General features: G+C 34.6%; 1 protein-coding gene across 1 annotated transcript in view; it reads left to right on the forward strand.

Annotated features, from left to right (window-relative positions):
- The window catches only part of LOC138324363 (uncharacterized), a 120,832-nt gene extending 100,035 nt beyond the window's left edge, over nt 1–20,797 (forward strand). The window contains 27 exon segments of the mRNA XM_069269435.1: nt 1–141; nt 600–695; nt 1,210–1,419; nt 1,696–1,957; nt 2,490–2,583; nt 3,030–3,126; nt 3,429–3,590; nt 5,851–6,012; nt 6,313–6,474; nt 6,917–7,078; nt 7,301–7,465; nt 7,881–8,042; nt 8,431–8,598; nt 8,791–8,952; nt 10,297–10,464; nt 10,768–10,923; nt 11,227–11,385; nt 11,789–11,956; nt 12,351–12,521; nt 12,940–13,104; nt 13,452–13,610; nt 13,962–14,126; nt 14,627–14,746; nt 15,176–15,280; nt 17,657–17,771; nt 18,222–18,418; nt 18,859–20,797. Coding sequence (XP_069125536.1) covers nt 1–141; nt 600–695; nt 1,210–1,419; nt 1,696–1,957; nt 2,490–2,583; nt 3,030–3,126; nt 3,429–3,590; nt 5,851–6,012; nt 6,313–6,474; nt 6,917–7,078; nt 7,301–7,465; nt 7,881–8,042; nt 8,431–8,598; nt 8,791–8,952; nt 10,297–10,464; nt 10,768–10,923; nt 11,227–11,385; nt 11,789–11,956; nt 12,351–12,521; nt 12,940–13,104; nt 13,452–13,610; nt 13,962–14,126; nt 14,627–14,746; nt 15,176–15,280; nt 17,657–17,771; nt 18,222–18,418; nt 18,859–18,887 — 4,082 coding nt within the window. The 3' untranslated portion in view covers nt 18,888–20,797.
- Nucleotides 20,798–22,823: the final 2,026 nt, after the last annotated feature.

Raw genomic sequence — 22,823 nt, forward strand, 5'->3', positions numbered from 1 at the left:
ACAAAACCCCACCTATACCACAAACCTGCCCAGGTGATATCATTGTACACAGTAATCCTAAGCCAGCGGCAGTTTCCTGGCCGGAGCCAAGCTTCATAGGATCAGCTGCAACTGGAGGGATCAAATCTAATTATAGAAATGGCAAGTATATGGATGTGATGTAAACACACACAAAAATCACCAGCTTACCAATTCTTTGATGACTAATTTTTGTTCATTCTTTGAATTCCTTGAAAATTCGGGGAGTTGTATGAAGTTTGATAATTACATTAACTTTAAAGTAACTTTATTGAATCACACATACAGTAAGAAGAATTTTGATTGTAACAATTTGTATGGAGGAGCAGAATGCTCTTATAATCTCCAAAACTACCATTTCTTTGAACTACATTATGTATTCAGATATGAAATTGTCTACTAAGAGAGAATAGTATTTTGAATTAGTACCAGATATAAAATAGTACATGGATTCTAGACTGCTAAATAGATGGCCAAAAAAAGTAAATCAGGAACATACCGCATTAGTTTCATGAGCAGTGGGGATAAAATTTATGAATGTTTGCATCAATTTTGATTTTTAATCTGTTTTGTTTTGGCAGGAGAGACGTTCAATTGGGGAAAATACACTGTGACGTACGAGGCCCGAGATGAAGAAGACAATGCAGTATTCTGTAATTTTGATATATATGTCCAATGTAAGTATATGGAATCTGTTTTCAATGAGCCAAAGTATTATAATATCTATGAATACATACTTAGATTATCTCTAGTAAATTACAATTGGACTGTCTTTGTTCCTACCCATTGTACTCTTGACCATGTAACTCTGAATCTTTAATGTATTATTTGTGTGTAATATTGTAAAAATATGTGTAATTGACAAATGGGGGAACAATTGTTATTCATTCACTTTCCTCCTTGGCTTATGTAATTTGATTTTCAAAATGGATGTTGACTAAAAACAAGTCAACCACCTTACCATTTGATTTCAGTGTTAGAAGAGGGTGTAGGGGTGCTGTTAAAAGGGGATCTCGAGGGGTGGCGATTATGTCTTAATGATATTTACCAGCTTTTTTTTCTTTTGAATTTGACATTCCAAAACATGCTGTAAAACCTAGGATTTATGTATCTATTTGTAAATGAAGGATAACACTATTGTCTGAAAAAACCCCCAACATTTTTGTTAAATCAATGAATTGAATATTTCAGATGACAATTGTTCACAGCCGAGGGACCCTATAAATGGTTATCAGAACTGTGGAGGCATGTATAGTCCGTATCATGGTTGTACTATTGGGTGTACAGATTTGGTTAATCACGCAATAGATAGATATACACCAAACCTTTACACTTGTGGTCCACTTGGCAGCTGGTACCCAGGCGACAGATACCAGGAACTTATATACCCCTCTTGTGGTCGTAAGTATTATCTTCCTTTGGTTGTTAGTGACCTATTCTTACTGTAGTTTTAAGTGGGCATAAAAATGTGTATGCAGAAAATAGAGTCTTTTTAAGTTAATCAAGATTGCTTCAATGAAGGGATGCTAATGTTACCTTTTGTGTAAATTGATGTTTGTACCAGAAAGACTTAATAATTATATTTCATTTTGAAACCTAGATCTTAATTTTTTTAACAATCAATTAACTAAAAATGACAGAAGATAAGTGTATATAATTAACTTCTTCATCTTGTAGAGAAAGTTGAGGCTGCCAAGAAAAGGTTACTAGTGACCTTGACCTACCCTGGTATAACAACATCTTACTGTAATGGTATTAAGAACACACTTGCCCAGAAAACTCGGGAAGCTATAGACACTATCAATACAGCCTATAGTGGACATGTTTGTCGCCAAGGGAATTGTCAGGATGTAGTCAGCACGGTCAGCTGTGGCTCTTCTACACTAAATCAACAAAGTACAAGTGTTTCTACCGTCACCATCGACATTCCTACAGCAGAGTGAGTTACCTCCCCTCCATTGTATGTGGTGATATTTTAAGTTATGTTCTGTATGGTATTAGTTGATTTACTACCAAACCATCATTCTTTCCTATAATTACTATTCATATTTTTTCCCCATGTAACTTCAAGTACGTTTTATTGATTATCTTTTGTCTAGCTAATTTGTGACTTATCAAATGATTTAATGAGTGTATTAAATTTCACATTACATAGCTACGAGCTTATGATTCTATATATGACCTAACTAGCTAATGAAAATGGAAATATAAACAAAAGTTTCTTTTGCATTTCTACATAAAGGGGAAATCAGGCTTGGATATGACATTTCTGTCTACCTATAGACAATTATGCAACGTCATATTTTGATTATGACATCCTTATCAACCATGATATTACATATAGTGTTATTTAATACATGTGTGTCTTATGACATTTATGACGTGGCAGTATGAAATGGTTGAACAGGCCAGTTAAGCATGGGATAAATGTATGTCATAATGGATAAGTGTATGGATTTAAAATTTTGTAGAGCAAACTGGCAAAATGCAGCAACAAATGAACTCCTGACGGCAGCCGATGTGATGACATTTTATGTTTTAGAATCCAATCTCTTTGATTTCACAGTGAGTACACTTAGGATTTAAGAAAAAATGATAATTTACTTGTAACAAAGATTTTAACATCTCATCTGAAAGCAGAATTATTGATTTACCTTAAGTTGGTCAGTTACCATATTATTGAGGAAGATTTTAACACAACTACTAACAGAGAAATAAAAAAAAAATTGTATTTATTTTGAACAAATGATGTATGACGTACTCTCTAAATCTAAGATTTTCACATGTGAATCATCACACAAAAATGTGTCTCAAAGGATGAATTAAACCATTTTATGACTGAACATGTATCTGATATATTATTAATTTTCATTTTATTTTGAATTCACTTTTCCTGAGATAATTTCAATGAAAGACTTTGCTGAAGTGGGGATAAACACAACCAAGAAATGAGTTGCAATACCTTGCTCGTGTCTCCTAGAGCAGTGTGAAATAGCATGTCTTTGTTTCAGACAAATATCCCCGGAGGAAGTCTAGACCCCAATGGATTTTCACTGACTGAGGAGGACACTTGTGTTGGGAACCACACTGTCATCAATGGCCAATGTGGTACGTTTTTCCAGTCTGAGAGAAAAATCTTGTTTTCGTCTCTTAGCATTCATGTAAACCCGATAATTGCTAAATTTTGATTGGTAACAAGTTTTAAATAAGTTATTCAGTCGTTATACAATAAGAAATGTAAACCATAAGCTATATAGTAAATTGAATGATGATATCCAGATTAATTGTTATCAAGAAATCAGAATTCTTCCCCACGATCCAATGTCTGGAGTTTTGTGTTCACAACAGAAAAACATTTTTGTATGCTATTGTTTTTATTTCTATGACCGTAACGTCTGTTCTCTTCCCAGTTCGATGTGGCCCTGGTAACTACTTTGATACAGCTACCAGAACATGTCTGGATTGTCCAATAGGAGAGTTCCAGAATGAATTTGACCAACAGTCTTGTAAAACTTGTCCAGGCGGAACATCTACACGGTCTGCTGGGTCATCAGCTCAAACACAGTGTAAAGGTCAGTTCTACCCACTAGTCAGTACAATATTACTCTACACAGTGTAAAGGTCAGTTCTACCCACTAGTCAGAACAATATTACTCTACACAGTGTAAAGTTCAGTTCTACTCACTAGTCAGTACAATATTACTCTACACAGTGTAAAGGTCAGTTCTACCAACTAGTCGGTACAATATTAAATTACAATGTGTAAAGGTCAGTTCTACCAACTAGTTGCTACAATATTACTCTACACAGTGTAAAGGTCAGTTCTACACACTAGTCAGTACAAGATTACTCTACACAGTGTAAAGGTCAGTTCTACCACTAGTCGACAATATTATACAAGTGTAAGTCAGTTCTACCACATACAATATATTACACAGTTGTGTAAAGGTACTAACATCGAAATTACTCTACACAGTGTAAAGTCAGTTCTACCACTAGTCGTACACTAATTAAATGTAATAGTGTAACAGTGTAAGGTCAGTTCTGTACTCACTAGTCAGGACTATATTAAATTACAATGTGTAAAGGTCAGTTCTACTCACTAGTCAGTACAATATTACTCTACACAGTGTAAAGTACAATACATTACAGTGTAAAGGTCAGTTCTACATAAGTTCTACTCTACACTAGTCAGTACAATATTACTCTACACAGTGTAAAGGTCAGTTCTACTCACTAGTCAGGACTATATTAAATTACAATGTGTAAAGGTCAGTTCTACTCACTAGTCGGTACAATATTACTCTACACAGTGTAAAGGTCAGTTCTACTCACTAGTCAGGACTATATTAAATTACAATGTGTAAAGGTCAGTTCTACTCACAAGTCAGTACAATATTACTCTACACAGTGTAAAGGTCAGTTCTACCCACTAGTCGGTACAATAATACTCTACACAGTGTAAAGGTCAGTTCTACCCACTAGTCAGGACAATATTACTCTACACAGTGTAAAGGTCAGTTCTACCCACTAGTCAGTACAATATTACTCTACACAGTGTAAAGGTCAGTTCTACCCACTATCAGTCAGGTACACAGTGTAGTCAGTTACTACCCACTAGTCAGGTTACAGACAATATTACTCTACACAGTGTAAAGGTCAGTTCTACCCACTAGTCAGTACAATATTACTCTACACAGTGTAAAGGTCAGTTCTACCCACTAGTCAGGACAATATTACTCTACACAGTGTAAAGGTCAGTTCTACCCACTAGTCAGTACAATATTACTCTACACAGTGTAAAGGTCAGTTCTACCCACTAGTCAGGACAATATTACTCTACACAGTGTAAAGGTCAGTTCTACCCACTAGTCAGGACAATATTACTCTACACAGTGTAACAGTTAATACACAGTGTAAAGGTCAGTTCTATCCACTAGTCAGTACAATATTACTCTACACAGTGTAAAGGTCAGTTCTACCCACTAGTCAGGACAATATTACTCTACACAGTGTAAAGGTCAGTTCTACCCACTAGTCAGGACAATATTACTCTACACAGTGTAAAGGTCAGTTCTACCACTAGTCAGGACAATATTACTCTACACAGTGTAAAGGTCAGTTCTACCCACTAGTCAGGACAATATTACTCTACACAGTGTAAAGGTCAGTTCTACCCACTAGTCAGGACAATATTACTCTACACAGTGTAAAGGTCAGTTCTACCCACTAGTCAGGACAATATTACTCTACACAGTGTAAAGGTCAGTTCTACCCACTAGTCAGGACAATATTACTCTACACAGTGTTCAGTTCTACCCACTAGTCAGGACAATATTACTCTACACAGTGTAAAGGTCAGTTCTACCCACTAGTCAGGACAATATTACTCTACACAGTGTAAAGGTCAGTTCTATCCACTAGTCAGTACAATATTACTCTACACAGTGTAAAGGTCAGTTCTACCCACTAGTCAGTACAATATTACTCTACACAGTGTAAAGTTCAGTTCTACCACAGGTTTGCGACGCGCTAAAAATATAAATAATTAAAAATACTGAAAGGTTGTTTACTTAGCCATGTAGAGAGTGGTCTAATTAATCAGGTGGTCTTTATACAGAAGTGGTCACTAAGGCAGGTTTTACAACTTTGATATCAGTGAGCCTCATCAGGATCTGCAGAAATATGTTATATCATTTCATTTACAATATGTATGCATTTTTGATGTTTATCAAATCAACTTTATTTAACAGAAAATATTTGATTGTTGATTGGGATTTAAGTCTTTACAGTATTTATTATTTATAATGGCATTACTAAACGGTTTTACAGAGAGTTGTCCAAAGGGAGAATACTTCGACATCAGTGCTGATAAATGCATAAAGTGCGGCATTGGATTTTACCAGGATACTGTTGGACAGTTCCACTGCTTACCATGTGCTTCAGGACAAACGACAAGAGAAAATGGATCAGTTTCTATCACTGCATGTAAAGGTAAGATTGAGATGTAGATTTATCTTTACATAAGTCAGTAGAGGCCAAAAGGATCAGTTTCCAAAACTTATTATGATTAATTATTTGATTCTGAGATTTCATTCGGGCTATGCAACTTTTCCTTTGTAACTGCTCTATATATTGTAACCATCAGTAATAAATGATCATTTATTTGGCTACATATATTCAATGTCCATTTCCATCCTGTTTGCAAGTATCAACTTTCAGAAGTCAAGTATGATCCAAAGAATCTTCTTCTATAGTCATTAACGATTAAATAACATGTTTGACATGTTGCAGATGACTGTCCATCTGGGAAGGAATTGCTCCCTGTGGGAGGTTGTGTCGACTGTCCTACAGGATCTTACAGGACTCAGGGAGTGGAAAGTCTGTGTAAACTATGTCCAACTGGAAAAACCACGGAGAGGAACATGTCCACTTCAGTCAGTGACTGTAATCTTAGTATGTATTACCATAATGGCATATACATGTAGTAAAAATACATCTTCAGTGAAGTTAAGTTAAATATATCTTAGATATATCCTAACCCTAGGTGTAATTAACCTATGTGTCTTCAATGCACAAGAATCCAGTCTGTGATAAATATATAATTTAAGTATATATGTCTCCCAAAATTTAAAGCCAAAATTGAAAATATTAAGTATATTGAAGTATATGTCAATATTGAATTGGAACGATGGCTTCAGTTTTGTAAAAATTTGCGTTGATTGAAATATGTCTTCAATAATGTCCAAAAGAGTTTTGTTCAAACTTTATCATGCATTATCACTTTGTTAATCTGTTATACGAAAGAAGTTATAGTGAAAGCTAGCTAGCTTGAAAACACTTGTTTTAACTTTGCATGAAATGAACACCTTACATGTTCTTCGTTCTGCCTGAACAGTTGCCTGTAATGCTGGGTATAAGAGAGTAGGGACAGACATGTGTGAGGAATGCCCTATAGGAACATACCAGCCAGAAAAATGGCAGACAACCTGTCTGTCATGTGGAGGTGCGCGGTACAGGACTGACCAGAACGGATCGGTCAGTCAAAGTCAGTGTAAATGTGAGTATACCATAAACTATGAAAGCTTCTTGATCATTAGAAATAATCAACTTTTAGGTTTTTGTTTTGCTTACACATTCTATTGGTATTTTGCAAGATTATATACAAGATTGAAGTATATTTGCTTCAGGTTGTCGGTTTTCTGTGAGTGTGGCCAAGAGATTAAAATGAACAATAACAGTTTACATATATCTTTTGTATCTTCTGTTTTTTAATACGCAGTTTTCTGTGAGAGTGGCTATGAAGCAAGCAACAACATGTGTGTAGCTTGTAAAGAAGGTTTCTACAAGGATAACGCCCTGGATATCTACGGTTCCTGTAGGCCATGTCCAGACAACAAATACACACAAAACAACGCTTCAACCTCCGTGTCCGACTGTACATTCTGTAAGTACGAGCCACCTCTACAAGTAAATTTGTCTTCTATCCAAATTTCATCTCACTTAACTGAAGTACATTGCTGTGCATACTGCTCTTCTCAAGTAATTAAATCCCACTAGGAATTATTGTGACAAACTGTTATTGGACCATTGCCTGATGTTTTATAAAAATGCAAGAAATGTTATCTTTTTTTTTCTATTCCTTGAACTATAAGCTCTGACTAAAGCTAGTTGTTTAAGCCCCAGTTACTATTAATACATATAATCTATACTACAATACTGTGGACAATATTTAGGCTGCTCTGATATGGCAATTCAAAAGACTCCCAATATTACAAAAGACAAGACAAGTGCCTCAAAAGTCCAGATAAGTGCACGTCATTTATGTTTATTTTATACAAGATGATTTGTTTCCACCTCAGTTAAGTGTGGACCTGGTTACAAGTCTAACATGGCAGGTGACAGCTGTGTCATTTGTCCTAAGGGTACCTACCAGCCCGAAAGTAACAAGCAGACATGTGAATCCTGTCCCTCAGACCAGAGTACTCGGCAGGCTGGCTCTACAAGCTCCGGCCAATGTGAAAGTAAGTCTGTTTAATTTACTTCTTGCTAATACTGGACCGCAGTGATCACAAGTGCTGTTTTGTCTTTTACCCCCAAGTCATCTGTTTTGGATGATAGTCTCTTCAATAAACACTAAATATCAATTTTCATCATTTTCACTTTCAGATAATTGTAATACACACGAAGTATTGTAATGATATTGTACAAAAACGGCCAACATGATAGGTCATATAATATGTAAAATTTGTGGGAGTGGGACTGCATCACAGTGCTCATCTTAAAAATGTTTTTAGTTTTGATGCTACTTGTCAATATATTCTAAATGTAGGCATGTACATGTTGTTACATGTTGTTTCGCTACTAAATCTAAATGTGTTCTGTGGCCTAACTAGTTTGATTGTACACTAGGTTACTGTGATGACGGAGAGGAGAAGGCAGCCAATGGAAATTGTGTGGAATGTGTAATTGGTTACTACAAAGATAACAACATTGATAAATTCATGAACTGCACAGCCTGCCAGAATAACTATGTCACTGCCAATCCTAAATCTGGAAGTCAGAGTCTTTGTACCGTTCGTAAGTAGAAGTCATAAATCCCACATCTGGAATTCAGAGTTCATGTACCTATGGCTATGTTCATATGCATACCAATTAAGTCATAAATCCAAAGTTTGTAAATCGAGATTCTATTTTTGTTTCTTTTTGATGATGAGGATGACTGTCTTCCGAGGGAGTAGGAGAAATGATGATATTCTTTAAATATTTAAGGTGACTGTCAGCCCGGTAGTAAGAGAAATGGTGACGACACGGCCTGTTTACCTTGTCCAGTTGGAACTTTCCAGAACTTGCCACACCAGGATATGTGCCGTAATTGTCCAAGCCTACAGTCTACACGCCAAGAGAACTCTACAGATTCCTCAGACTGTGAGAGTAAGTAACTTTAGACTTTTATTACCTACTGGTTAAGCAAGGAGAGGAAAGTAATATATTTCTTTGGAATCTGAAGGTATATAGGGGGGAAAATGTACTTATTCATGAACATCTTCTTTTGTTGGGGATACTTCCATGGGAATACTGTCTGTTTGAAAATTCATTTCTAAGGTATCTTAACCTTGATTTGACTAATGTTAAAATACTGCATGATTATAAACAGTGATTTATTTTGTAAATGATAGATTACTGATGCTATTAGTATTAACCTAGGTTACTGATGTTGGTAGTATTGATCATCTGGTTACCAAGGTTACTGATGTTGGTAGTATTTGTTACCTTTTCACTAAGGTTACTGATGTTGGTAGTATTTGTCATTTGGTTACCTAGATTACTGATGCTGGCAGTATTAGTTACCTTTTTACTAAGGTTACTGATGTTGGTAGTATTGTCATTTGGTTACCAAGGTTACTGATGTTGGTAGTATTGTCATTTGGTTACCAAGGTTACTGATGTTGGTAGTATTTGTCATTTGGTTACCAAGGTTACTGATGTTGTTAGTATTTGTCATTTGGTTACCAAGGTTACTGATGTTGGTAGTATTTGTCATTTGGTTACCAAGGTTACTGATGTTGATGTGGATAGTTGGCAGTATTTGTCATTTGGTTACTAAGGTTACTGATGTTGGTAGTATTTGTCATTTGGTTACCAGGTTACTGTTAGTATTTGTCAATTGGTTACCAAGGTTACTGATGTTGGCAGTATTTGTAATTTGTTTACCTAGATTACTGATGCTAGCAGTATTTGTTACCTGTTTACTTAGGTTACTGATGTTGGTAGTATTGTCATTTGGTTACCAAGGTTACTGATGTTGGTAGTATTGTCATTTGGTTACCAAGGTTACTGATGTTGGTAGTATTTGTCATTTGGTTGCCAAGGTTACTGATGTTGATAGTATTTGTCATTTGGTTGCCAAGGTTACTGATGTTGGTAGTATTTGTCATTTGGTTACCAAGGTTACTGATGTTGTAGTATTTGTCATTGGTTACCAAGGTTACTGATGTTGCGTATTTGTAATTTGTTTACTGATGTGATAGTATTTGTCATTGTTGGCCAAGGTTACTGATGTTGATAGTATTGTCATCTGGTTACCAAGGTTACTGATGTTGGTAGTATTTGTCATTTGGTTGCCAAGGTTACTGATGTTGATAGTATTTGTCATTTGGTTGCCAAGGTTACTGATGTTGGTAGTATTTGTCATTTGGTTGTCAAGGTTACTGATGTTGATAGTATTTGTCATATGGTTACCTAGGTTACTGATACTGTAATTCTTTTGTTAACTAGCTTATTGCCCCAGTGGGAAGGAGAAACTACCAAATGGTACGTGTCTGGACTGTGGCCAAGGCTATTTTAAGGACAATGATGTCAATAAATTCTCCATGTGCACATTATGTGGAAATGGTCTGATCACTTCTGGCAAGGCTACAGAGAAGGAAAGTGAATGTACAGTTGGTGAGTATCAGTTATTTTTTAAACAGAGCACAATTTTTATTCCATTACCTTAATATACGAAGGGAGAGGGGGATTATATGTTACTCCTGACCATCCTGTCCTGTTGTTCCCCAATTGTTGAATAGCAGCATTATCTGGGCTATTGTAAAGGGTGTTGGTTTGCTTGACTAGATGAGCATGCAACTGTTGTCCAGGAATCCATTGTTCAGTTCCAAACATGTGCAGCAAGAAAGCAAAATAATTTACTATGTGATCTGTTGTATATTATCCACTGTTACACAAAGATATTGTTCTGTATTTCAGCCAATTGTACTGCTGGACAGAAGCGAGATGCTAATACATGTGTAAATTGTCCTAAGGGCTACTACCAATCAGAGAAATGGCAGACCACTTGTGACCAATGTCCTCCACTGAAGACCACTGTCAGTGACATGGCAACCAGTCTCCAGGACTGTATCTGTAAGTGGACATTTGGTTACTGATTCTAAGTAAATAATAATTTTCTTTTACTGGTATTGATTTGAATATATCCTATCTATAGAGATAAGCCATTCATATATCCTATCCATAGAGATAAGCCATTCATATATCCTATCCATAGAGATAAGCCATTCATATATCCTATCCATACTCTCAGTTAAATCACATGGTAACTCAAATGTATTTACGTTGAAAACCAAAGTATTTTGTTACATAACAAACTTTATGCAATAATGAGATTTGACTAGACATAATATATGAGTTTTATGAATGTTTCTGCAGTGCAATGTCCCCCTGGCTATCAGGATGTAGGAGGTGACTGTTCTGTGTGTCCCAGAGGTACCTACAAGGTGGAGTCCGCGGCCACCACCTGTACGGAGTGTAATAACATGATGACCACAGAAGGCAATGGTTCTATGGCTGCTAGTGACTGTAATATTCGTAAGTCTTTGAGTGAACAATTGCTAAGCTTCTATGATTGCTAGTATCTGTATGTCATCTGTAAATTTCTGCGACTATAAATTGGTATCTGTAACTCTTTACTGTTATCTTTCTTCTAATGAATATAGCTGAGTTATGAACAGTGATGATGATGTAAGTTTGTTTCTGGTGATAGCGAATAATCATGATGCAAAGACAATAAAGCTCTATGTGATGACAATGACAAAAAGTACAATGTCATGTGTTTGTGGTGATGCATCAATGAAATAATAGCACTGATAGTATGTAATGATGATGAAGTGACTTTAACATGTGATTGTACAGTGACATTATTTATGTTGTGATACAATGATGAGGATGTTTAGAATTGGATGTTAAGTCATATAATTTGTCTATATTACAGCTGCCTGTCTGCCTGGTTACTTCCTGAATCGTACCGCGACCCCGATGGGCTGTAGACAATGTCCATTTGACACTTACCAGGATGAGAGGTGGCAGGATACATGTAAAACTTGCCCTACTGGCAAGGTGACCTTGGGTACCAATTCCACAATGGCCTCGCATTGTGTCTGTAAGTCTAAATAATTAGCTAAATCTGAAAAAAAGTCAATGAAATGTAATTTGTTATAAATATTATTGTATACAGGAATGGCTCTCCGTCATCCCTGTACATTTTTTTTTCTAAAACATGAAGTTTTAATATGTGAAAATGATTAGCATAACTTTTCATCTCCTGCTGACCACAGCGCTTCTTATGTCATTTTTATCCTGTTTCGATTGGGTTCAGATCTTCTTAATTTGAGTTGTGTAAAACAAAAAAGACAGGTGCAAATTCATTTTCAATTTTGTAACCTTGTGATACAGAAAAAGGAAATTGACATGTAACTTTTATTTCATCTCTTCATGATCAATTCAGTCTCTGACAATACAATTCTATGTATCTCTAATGGGACTCTTATTTTCAGTGGATTGTTCATCGGGATCTGAGTATAATGCTACTTCGATGTCCTGTGTGCCTTGTACACGTGGCTACTTCCGTGACCGTTCTGACCGAACCCAAACACACTGTCAGATGTGTCCCTCAGGCTTTATCACAGAGTCCACAGGTGCCACCTCCCAGACTATGTGTAACATACGTAAGTCCAGCCTTCATTTTCATATTTCTGATCAACGATTACCACGAACATGATTCATTTACATATTTGATACAAGTTGATTACAAAGAAGCTTATTATCATCTTAAGCTTTATAAAACTATTGGCATGATGGGAAACTGAGACCTAATTAAACATGATTTGGACACAAAAGGTTATTCAAAGTACACTATTTTATACTATGGACTCAAGAATGAACAACATGTTTTACGTATTTACACATTTTTACCATATTTGAGACTGAACTATAGAACTATATGGAGAATATTGTTTTCTGATGTTATATTTTTGACACAATGGACAACTAGAGCATCCCATTCTTGCATAATCAATAATATTAACCCATGGAACTGTTTGGAGCATGATATAATCTTACATTAATTTGATACATTTGACACAGTGGGCTGTACAGAGCATGGTACATACAGTGATACAGCCACCCTCACCTGTAAGGACTGTCCGATTGGAACCTACTCCAACGAGAAATGGAGGACTTCATGCATCAACTGTCAGACTGGATTCACAACACAGTTCACTAAATCCAACAATTCATTTGCTTGTCAGAGTAAGAATTATTTCTAACAAAAATTATTGAAGGAAATCTTCTTTTTTTATTTGATAGCAGCTCAGAATATCTTTCCTGGATCGTTTTTATTGGATGTTGACTTGAATATGAAACAAGATCTTTGTAAAAATGATATGTGGTCTTATTGCATTGTTTCTTTGTTTGTTAGAGATTTTTTGATGAATGTAGTGGTGGAATTTAGTAGTTCTATAAACAGGTCACATCATAAATACTGCTTGACGTGGAGAAAGTATATAATTAGATTTTTTGGACCAGACATTGGGCTCACTATGATAATAAGAGAACATTTTCTAATTGTTGTGTGACCACATTAAACTGTTTTGTAGGAGACTGTGCTGCTGGAACACACTTAGTAGGTAGCAGTTGTTTATCCTGTCCCAAGGGAAGCTACCGTAACAAGACCGAGTCCTGGGCATGTATTAACTGCCCTGATGGTTACACTACCCTTACCACTGGGGCTGCAAGTGTTTCCCAGTGTACAGCATGTAGGTATATCACTAAAATATTTCACATGTAACTTAAACGATGTCATGATTAATAGTTTTATTTATTAATAATCAAATATTTTATATACACACCTCAGTAAAATATCAAAATATAGTGAAAGGATTACCTAATAGCTTTGGAATGGTTTTTCCAGTTTTAACAAAATCAAGTTCATTGATTGAGACAGAAAGGATATTTGAATCCAACAAGAAGTGTTTTTACCTACCTGATACAGCTTCATTTTTAGTTTATTATGATCTGCCCGAGTCATTTCGCTTGACAGAGCTCTCTGTAGTCTATCCTAAAGTTTGAAGTCAACTCTAATCTGACCGATTGATTTTGTTCCACAGCTCCTTGTACAGCTGGATATCAGTTTATTCCTGGAAATGGTGGTACCTGTGTCAGCTGTCCACTCAATACGTACCAACCTAACGCTGGTGGGTTTTCCTGTTTGCCATGTCCCAATGGTGGCTACACAACAACAACTGGCAGTACCAGTGATACACAGTGTTTGAGTAAGTACCATAAACTCCATATCGGAATTAGAAGGTGAATCAGAATTCTATTTCAATTAATTAAAAAGTAATTATCCTAATGTATAATATGTAATCTAAATACTAAGCAGTCTTCAATACATATATTTCTATGTATGTTCAGAGAGGGCTTATATGTAAGTTTTAAGAAATTGTCCCCAATCCTTTTTGACAATTTCAAAAATGTGAAAAAGATATGTTTAACACAAGGTGAATGAGTGGGTTCATCAATTAGAATTATTTTCCCTCATCCCTAACTGTTTCTGTCCATCTTTCCAGCTGTGCATCCGGTGACATATTTGGAGCACATTTAGTTAACAACAGTTTTCTTGTCTCTACCTTTTCACCCACTTCAAGGGGTTTTCTCATTATTAGTATGTGATAATGTCTGACAATAAGTAGTGGGGATCTATAAGACTGGTGGTCCTTATTATGAATCAAACACACGTAATCTTCATTAATTGATTTATTATCTATTCAAGGTTACTGTACAAATGGACAACACAACTGCTCAACAAATGCTGTATGTACCGATGCAGCCTCACAAGGGTACACATGTTCATGTACTACAAACTATAAAGGAGATGGATTTACTTGTGTTCGTAAGTAAAATGGTTAATTGATTCATCTCTACAAATGATTGCCATGTAGGATGGCTGTTAAGTTCACTCCAATTAATTAATAAATTTTGTGTATAGTGTGTGTTTTAAACCTGATCAAGCTTGGGAGTTTTAAATCTGAATTTTGAATTATTTTGTAACTTTGCATTGTATAATAAATAATTTCTGAAGTATTTTGTAACTTGGAATTGTATGATAAATAAGTTATGAATTATTTCTTAACTTTGAATTCTCTGATAAATAATTTCTGAATTATTTTGTAACTTTGAATTGTATCATAAATAATTTCTAAATTATTTTGTAACTTTGAATTGTATGATAGATAAGTTTTGAATTATTTTTTAACTTTGAATTGTATGATAAATAATTTCTGAATTATTTTGGAACTTTGAATTGTATGATAATTTCCAGATGAGTGTGATTCTGGGTACTGTGTAAGAGGAACATGTACTCGTAGTCCGTTGTCCTGTATTTGTCCAGATCTCTACTCTGGAGACAGATGTGAAGTCAGAAAAGGTAAAACATTCACATGATATTTGCTTAGTCATAGACCTAAAGCTGATCATGCTAGTTATAGTTATAAGTGCTGTAACTGGGGAAAATTTTGACATGTCATGTTTTCTTCAATAATCTATCAAAAACCATAAAGGTTTAATGAATTAATCTGTGAAAATTGATGACTCATAAACATTAGTTACAATACGAATATTACACACTGTAAAATGTTTGGTTTTTATGCCTTATGTTTGTATATTTAGATGAAAACCAACAATTACTAATAACACTGAAAATGTGATGTCGAATTGTTGACCACAACTATACTTTCTGTACTCAATTCTCTGCACTGTAGATGTAAATATAATGATTTTCACAGTACTGCCGTAAATCATTTTCAGCCCTTATTTGTACTTGTAAAACTAAAACATATACATTGAAAGTACTGTAATTCTCCAAATGTTGGTCACGTTTGGTGGTGAACAACATAAGCTACTGGAATATAGTCCATGAAAATGCCATGAATAAGACTATGAAAAAACAATGAAAAAATCAGTGACAAACCCCATGAAAATGACCATGAAAAAGGTAAAGTAATCATAACCATAAAAAACCAATGAAAATAATTTTTCATGCCCATTAAATTTTGTGATCTTAATTTCATGGTCGTGAAATTTCCGAATAGCTTTATGACCATGATTTTTATTCGGTACTTTAATGACCACGAATATATATATATTTCCATGGCCTTTAACATGATTATGGTCATGAATAAGGTAAAGTAATCATGGGGTAGTTGAAAGTTCATGGTTTTTTCATTTCTAAATACAATTATTTATGGCCCTGATATTTCTAACAAGTGATTCAATCTTTACTAATGAAACATCATCATCATGAAGATAATTGTATTTTTCATGAATATATTTCAAGGCCATGATAAATTTCCATTTTCTCTATCTGCCTTTAATTATGATTTATTAGTACCATTGAAAAAAGATAATACCATGGAACTTGTATTAAGCAACATACATGTAGCATCTATATGTCAATAGATACAATCTATATATTAATATATAACAACAGAAGACAGTTTACTGTTTTCATTATGTTTTCATACTGCCACATATTAAAGGCCAAGTAAATCTGTAATCAGGGATATGCAGCAGTTGATATTATACATTCTAAGTGAATTAGTATTTGTCCAAAATAAACTTATAATAGTAAAGCATGATAGTTTATATGGACAATATAACTCAATAATAATTGACAAATACACAAACCAATATCTTCATTGTGTATGCATAGAAACAGTGTGCAAAGATTTCATGTTGATAAAAGAAGTGCAGATAAATTAAAACTTACCCAAAGGGTTCATCTTTGCTTCAAGAAATTCAGGAATGAAATAATCCTTTCACTAATTTTGCATAACTTCCAATTTAAGACAAATAATGTTATACCTTCCAAAATCCAGCAAACACAACCGCCATTTTGGATTTTCACTGTTTTGGCGGGAAACATATTGTATGGAAGTCATGTGACTCATGTGGTTATGTGACTTAAAAGTTATAAGCAACGAGATATATTGGAAATGATTTATGGACTTTAGAAGTTTCACTCTGAAGATACAGCATGTAAAACCTTGGATATTTAAAAACTTTAAAAAGAAATTCAATATCAAAGGGTTTCTCATCAATGTTATTGATTTAATGTTTAGTTGAGGTATTTTTAAGTTCAATATCATTGCCATGAAAGCCCTTCATATTTTTTTTTAAATAAACAATTATAAGTTCTTTTTCATGGTCATGAAAGCTCAGACTATTTTACCTACAATGTATATAAACAATATTACAGTTTTAACATTATTAAAGTTACATTTGATGACCATGAAAGCTTAATAACAAATAGAGTTCATGGGGTGAAAAATCATCCAAAGAAAGCAAAGTTTTAAGGCCATGATGATCACTTTGTCAATTGGATCTTCTCTTCATGGCCATTAAATTACATGGAATCATGGCCATGAATGTTGTTGTAACTTGTAAAATTTCATGGTATGTTTTCATGGTTTAATGGGGGTTTCATGGGATTTTCATATTTTTTTATGGTTTCCATGTGCAGTAGTGATATTAAAAGCTCTTTTTGATTGAGTATGAAATATACAGCACATATAACTTTAGAAAGCATGTTTTTATGTGTTTAAGGATAAAAAAATAATAATGAAGTACCCTGGTATGATATTTCACAAATTGCTTAGAAGATATTACCCTGTTGTATTTAATGAAAAGGCAGCCACTTTAGTTCACTCCGTCTGGATATCACCATACATTGCCGACCTATAATTATGTAAAGCACATGGTAAAACACATGTTTGATTAATATTTATTATTTTACATTTTACAGATCCCAGTGTGGGTGCTTCTCCTGATGAGACCATCATTATTGGAGCTAGTATTGGTGGTGTTGCTTTACTCATGATTGTCATCATTATTGCTGTCTGCTGTTGTGTCTATGCCAGGTAAATTTCACATTCTGTGTGTATGTTAGGTAAATTTAACAATCTTGTGTTTATGCCAGGTAAATTTCACATTCTGTGTGTATGCCAGGTAAATTTTACATTCTGTGTTTATGCCAGGTAATATAACATTCTGTGTCTACATTAAGGTGGCTTTAATTCTGCATCTAAGTCTGTAAATCAACTTTTTACCCGGTGATACAATTTCACTTTTTTTTATGCCAGGTACCTGATGTTTTTTTCTTAGTGAATGTAGCAATTTAGACTTATATTGTTTTAGTGTTCTTGAGTTTTAAACATTTTTGTGGCTATAAATTTTCATGACTTCCAGCAAAATATAATTGCAAGTTGGTTAATAGTAGCAATATCCATAATAAGGGCTTAGTATATATATCTACTTTATTTACGAAGAATTATGGCCGATCTATTAATGAATGTTTTCTGTGTTACCAGAACAACACCACGTGTGGAGAAATCCTATGTCCATGTCAAAGACTATGAACTACAGCCTCGTACACAAGGTCTTTCCTATTATTCCAAGCCAGCCTTGATGGGCCCTCCCTCCATCCATGAGTCTGTAGTATACGACAACAGGTCCTTTATAGGTGACGCTCAAAATCCAGAACTCACTTTAGACTTCAAGGATGGATGTAAGTAGTCCTGATGAAAACTGATTGTACAGTTGAAGGCTCAGTCTCATTTAATTACCTGATAATCTTTACTTGAAAATTAAAACCCTTTCACAACATATTTATACACTCAATAGTGTTATAGCTTATAAACTCAGATTTTACAAAGTTACCAAATGTGAGTGCAAAAGCTTTGAGTATACAAATAAACATAATTGATGAATTAATTAGCAATGCGAAAATTATCAAATATGAAAACACATGATTGATTATTTTACTAATTGTTATAAACTACAGAATATGTTGTATATATCATATACGATGCTGCATTTAGCCCAATAAGCACCTGCCAAGTTATTGAAAGAATTCAATGATTAAATTGAACAGAATTGAATTAATTTAGAAAGCATTTTGCTATTCATGGCATCATTATTTCTTACACTTTCCTTTTTGATTTGCAGCTTCTGATCCTGCCTTTTATACAGCATGAGTTGGACCATTATAGAATTGGTTAAGTTTCGTTTGGTGGTAATACAAAGCTGCGGAAGCCTATAGCATATCATATTTAATCCATTCTCATGCACAAGAGTTGTATTTAGGTAATATATTACTTGTTCAGAGGCTTGGTCATGTGCATCATGTTTGGTTTATTGTGAGTCATTAACTTCATACCATTTCTACTTGATACTTGTTAAAGTATGACCTTCAGCTCAATGTTTTGAAGGTATTTCAGAAGAACATATTTAACAAACCATGTATGTTCGTCATATGATTGTGGTCATTCAGCTACAAGCAAGTTCATTGGTTTAAAGTTGAAGCCATTGGAAAGCTATTTAATGAAATGGCAATAATGAAACACACACTACCAAGAGATGTGAACCAGTCAGTGAATGTCAATGTAAGAAGGCTGCCAAATGGAGTGTTGATTATGAAATCCTATGTTACATTTTATAAAATGTTATTAATCACATAGGATATATACTTCCATTTATATGTAAAGTTGAGTGCTGTATATTGAGTGATGGAGCACTATAATCTGGCTTTGACGATATCTGTAGAGTAAAAGTGCAGCTCAGCATAGTGGAGGACAATAAAAAGAAATGTTTAAATAATAATTTCCAATGACTTTGGAGATTTATTATAATGATAATGGATAATATTACAACCCTTGAGAATTTATATCCACCCACAAGCAGTAAATAGATATTATTTTGTCTCCTCTACTGACACCTATAAATGTGGTGTTTACCACAATATTACATGTTGAGTGTATGACTGTTGGTTATGTTGGCACTTGAAACTTATACATTGTACATGCTTTTTTGTGCATCGGTTGGAGCTAATGATTACATATCATATTTAGAAGAGTTTGTGTTGTGTTTGATATCTTGCTATAATATATAATAGAGCTACGTAACTGCATATTTTTGTTATAATTCTTATACCAAATATATATTATTCATTTACTTAAGCTACCAGAGAATATTTTTGTGTGTGTTAACTTATTGATATCACTTAAAACCCTATAACAGTCTTACAATATATGTTTGGGGAATCTGTGGGGAATCAGTAATATTTGTCGATAAAATATGCTGCAAAGGTTTTCATCATAAGTAGATCTGCCCGGTTGTGTTTCATACATATTATCTTTGAATCGTGAAATATATATATATTTATATAGATATTCATATATGCTCATCTATGTATATTATTTGAATCTCATGAAAATATTAATTACCAATTTTAATAACAATAATAAACATTCCGAATCAGACTTGAATTCAAGAATGTAACAAAAATATCTTATACATATACTGAGTCATTTAAAATGAAAAGGATATGGATTTACAATTTTACACAGTCCGCTAAAACGCATGATAAATTATTTGATCAATCAGTTACAGAATCGTCCATCTATCAAGGTTTCTTCGAGGACCGAATTTGTTTCATATAATTATTGTGACATTGCTAGTATTTTCAACCAACCGAACTTTGATTTTTGTGGTTAATATGTAATGGGTTCATTCAGAAATTTAAAATAGAATAATAGTATGGCAATTTCAGCGTGCATATTATAAACGTCGTTGAAATTTATGTACACAGAGAATCAAGTGTTTTCTGTATGCTGATATGGGTTGTGATTGTCTAGTACACATGCCTTGTGACAAAATACTAAGTGCTTGTATACCCTCCGCTATGAAATGGTCACTCAAAATCGAGGAAATCCTTAGATTGCACAGTTTTATCAGGAAATATTCTACATATCTCTGTATATAGAAAGACAAGGACGCACATCAAGGTTTATTCATTTGAAGCATGTACATATTGTATGATATCAAGCATTACATTTCAAATAAGAAGAGATATGATGAAATCAAAATAATAAATGTTTTTTTACAAAATGATTTTAATAAATATTTTTGTATAAAAAATCTTCGTTGCTTGTTGATTTTTAAGAAAATTCCAAAGACTACTAGTGAACGAAGGAATACACACATGTAGCTATCATTATATATTTCAAATATGGTATTTTTCTGATTATCTATTATGTCAGAAAAGGGGGAGACTCGTTGCATTGGTTCAAGCTATAATTTCTCTGCGGAGTAAACCATTAACGTAAAGTGTTATTACAAAGTAACATCAGAAAAAAAGACTATGCATGATTTATTTCTCCTTGTGGCATTCGCTTTTCCGTTACAGAAATATATAGGTTTATGTATAGATATATGTTACTGCAAAACCAACGCTCACTTTTGACCTTTACATCACCGTTCCGTTCTGTGACTTTCCATACATAACATTTGTTCTGACCATTTTATATGTGGGATATTTATTGCTAGATTGGGCTTAACGTAATTCTAGCAGCTATGATGAATGAAGTGGGACGACTGGTTTGCCAGTTGTAATAATGTGACCTGGTTTGATGATTAATACTATTCATTAAGATAACACTATCGAGTAGACTACATGGCGTCGAACCATTTATCTAAGAAATAGATACATTTATACTTATAAAGAGTCCACTAACACCAGCGTAGTCGCCATACAGCTCGCATCATTCACGAAAGGAAACGTCTTACATTCGTCGTTACGAAACCAAATAAAATTGATTTATAACCTTAATAATTTCTTAATTAAAACCAAGAACAAAAATGTTAAAACGTTGTATAAGATATGAATAATTAACTCAACAATCTCATTGCTGAATGTGGAAGGAAATATCTTCTCTATATTGGCCAGGCGAATGACAACATTCATGACTTTTAACGAGTATGTGGATACATCAGGACAGAAAGGTGGGGTACCCGATTTTTCTGGATGTGTTGAACATACAAGCGTATTAAGTCAACTGATCAGGAAAGCAAAGGTGAACCGTGGAGATCTGACAGTAGTATGGCTTGACCTGGCGAATGCGTATGGCACCGTCCCACACAAATTGATAGAGAGAGCTCTGGAACAGTACCACATCCCAGAGAAGGTGAAGGGAATCATCCAAAGCTATTTCCAAGGAATTCATCTGCGATTTGCGGTCAAGGACTATGTAACATCATGGCAGAAATTGGAGAAGGGAATAGTGACAGGCTGCACAATTTCTGTAGTGTTTTTATTATGACGATGAAAATGATCATCGAAGCAAGGAAAAGAGAGACGAGATGCCAACTGTCTAGTACCAACATCAGACAACCACCGAGCAGGGGATTCATGGACGATCTAACAATTACCGCAACAACGCATGTCCAAGTAAGGTGGATCCTAACAGCATTGGAGGATACAGTAACCTGGGCAAGGATAAAATTTAAGCCTGTCAAATTCAGATGTATGATCCTGCAGAAAGGCCGAGTGACTAGACAATTTCGCCTTTTTATTCAGGGAGAGGAAATTCCATCTATAGTTGGTAATCCTATCAAGTGTCTTGGGAAATGGTACGACGACAGTTTCAAAGTCTTCAACAACAAAAGCAAGGGAAAACAGTACGTTTGTGAAAGATTGAGGAATATCGACAAGACAGGCCTACCAAGAAATTTCAAGGCATGGATATTTTAACAAGGACTACTGCCACGACTATCCTGGCTATTGATGTTATACGAGATCTCCGTAACATTTGGCATCAGAATTTCAAAATTCTTGCAGGAACTAAATATAAATTTCGACATCATTGACGACCACACCGTATCGGATGTACTACCATGGCTAGTTCAGACACCTGATATCAATTTATCTCTACATGAGTGGGCAAAATCCAGTGCATTACCCGAAAAACACAAATCCTCCTTTGGGGAGTGCATTAGGGCTTTCCCTGACCATATTCAGATCTACACTGACGACCCAAAAGATGGTGATAATGTTGCGGCAGCATGCTGTACATCTAATCACAGTTCCTCTATACGACTCCCGGATATTGCCTCCATTTTCTCTGCTGAAGCAT

Source organism: Argopecten irradians, chromosome 5 (genome assembly GCF_041381155.1).
Source record: "Argopecten irradians isolate NY chromosome 5, Ai_NY, whole genome shotgun sequence".
In the NCBI taxonomy this organism is placed as follows: domain Eukaryota; kingdom Metazoa; phylum Mollusca; class Bivalvia; order Pectinida; family Pectinidae; genus Argopecten; species Argopecten irradians.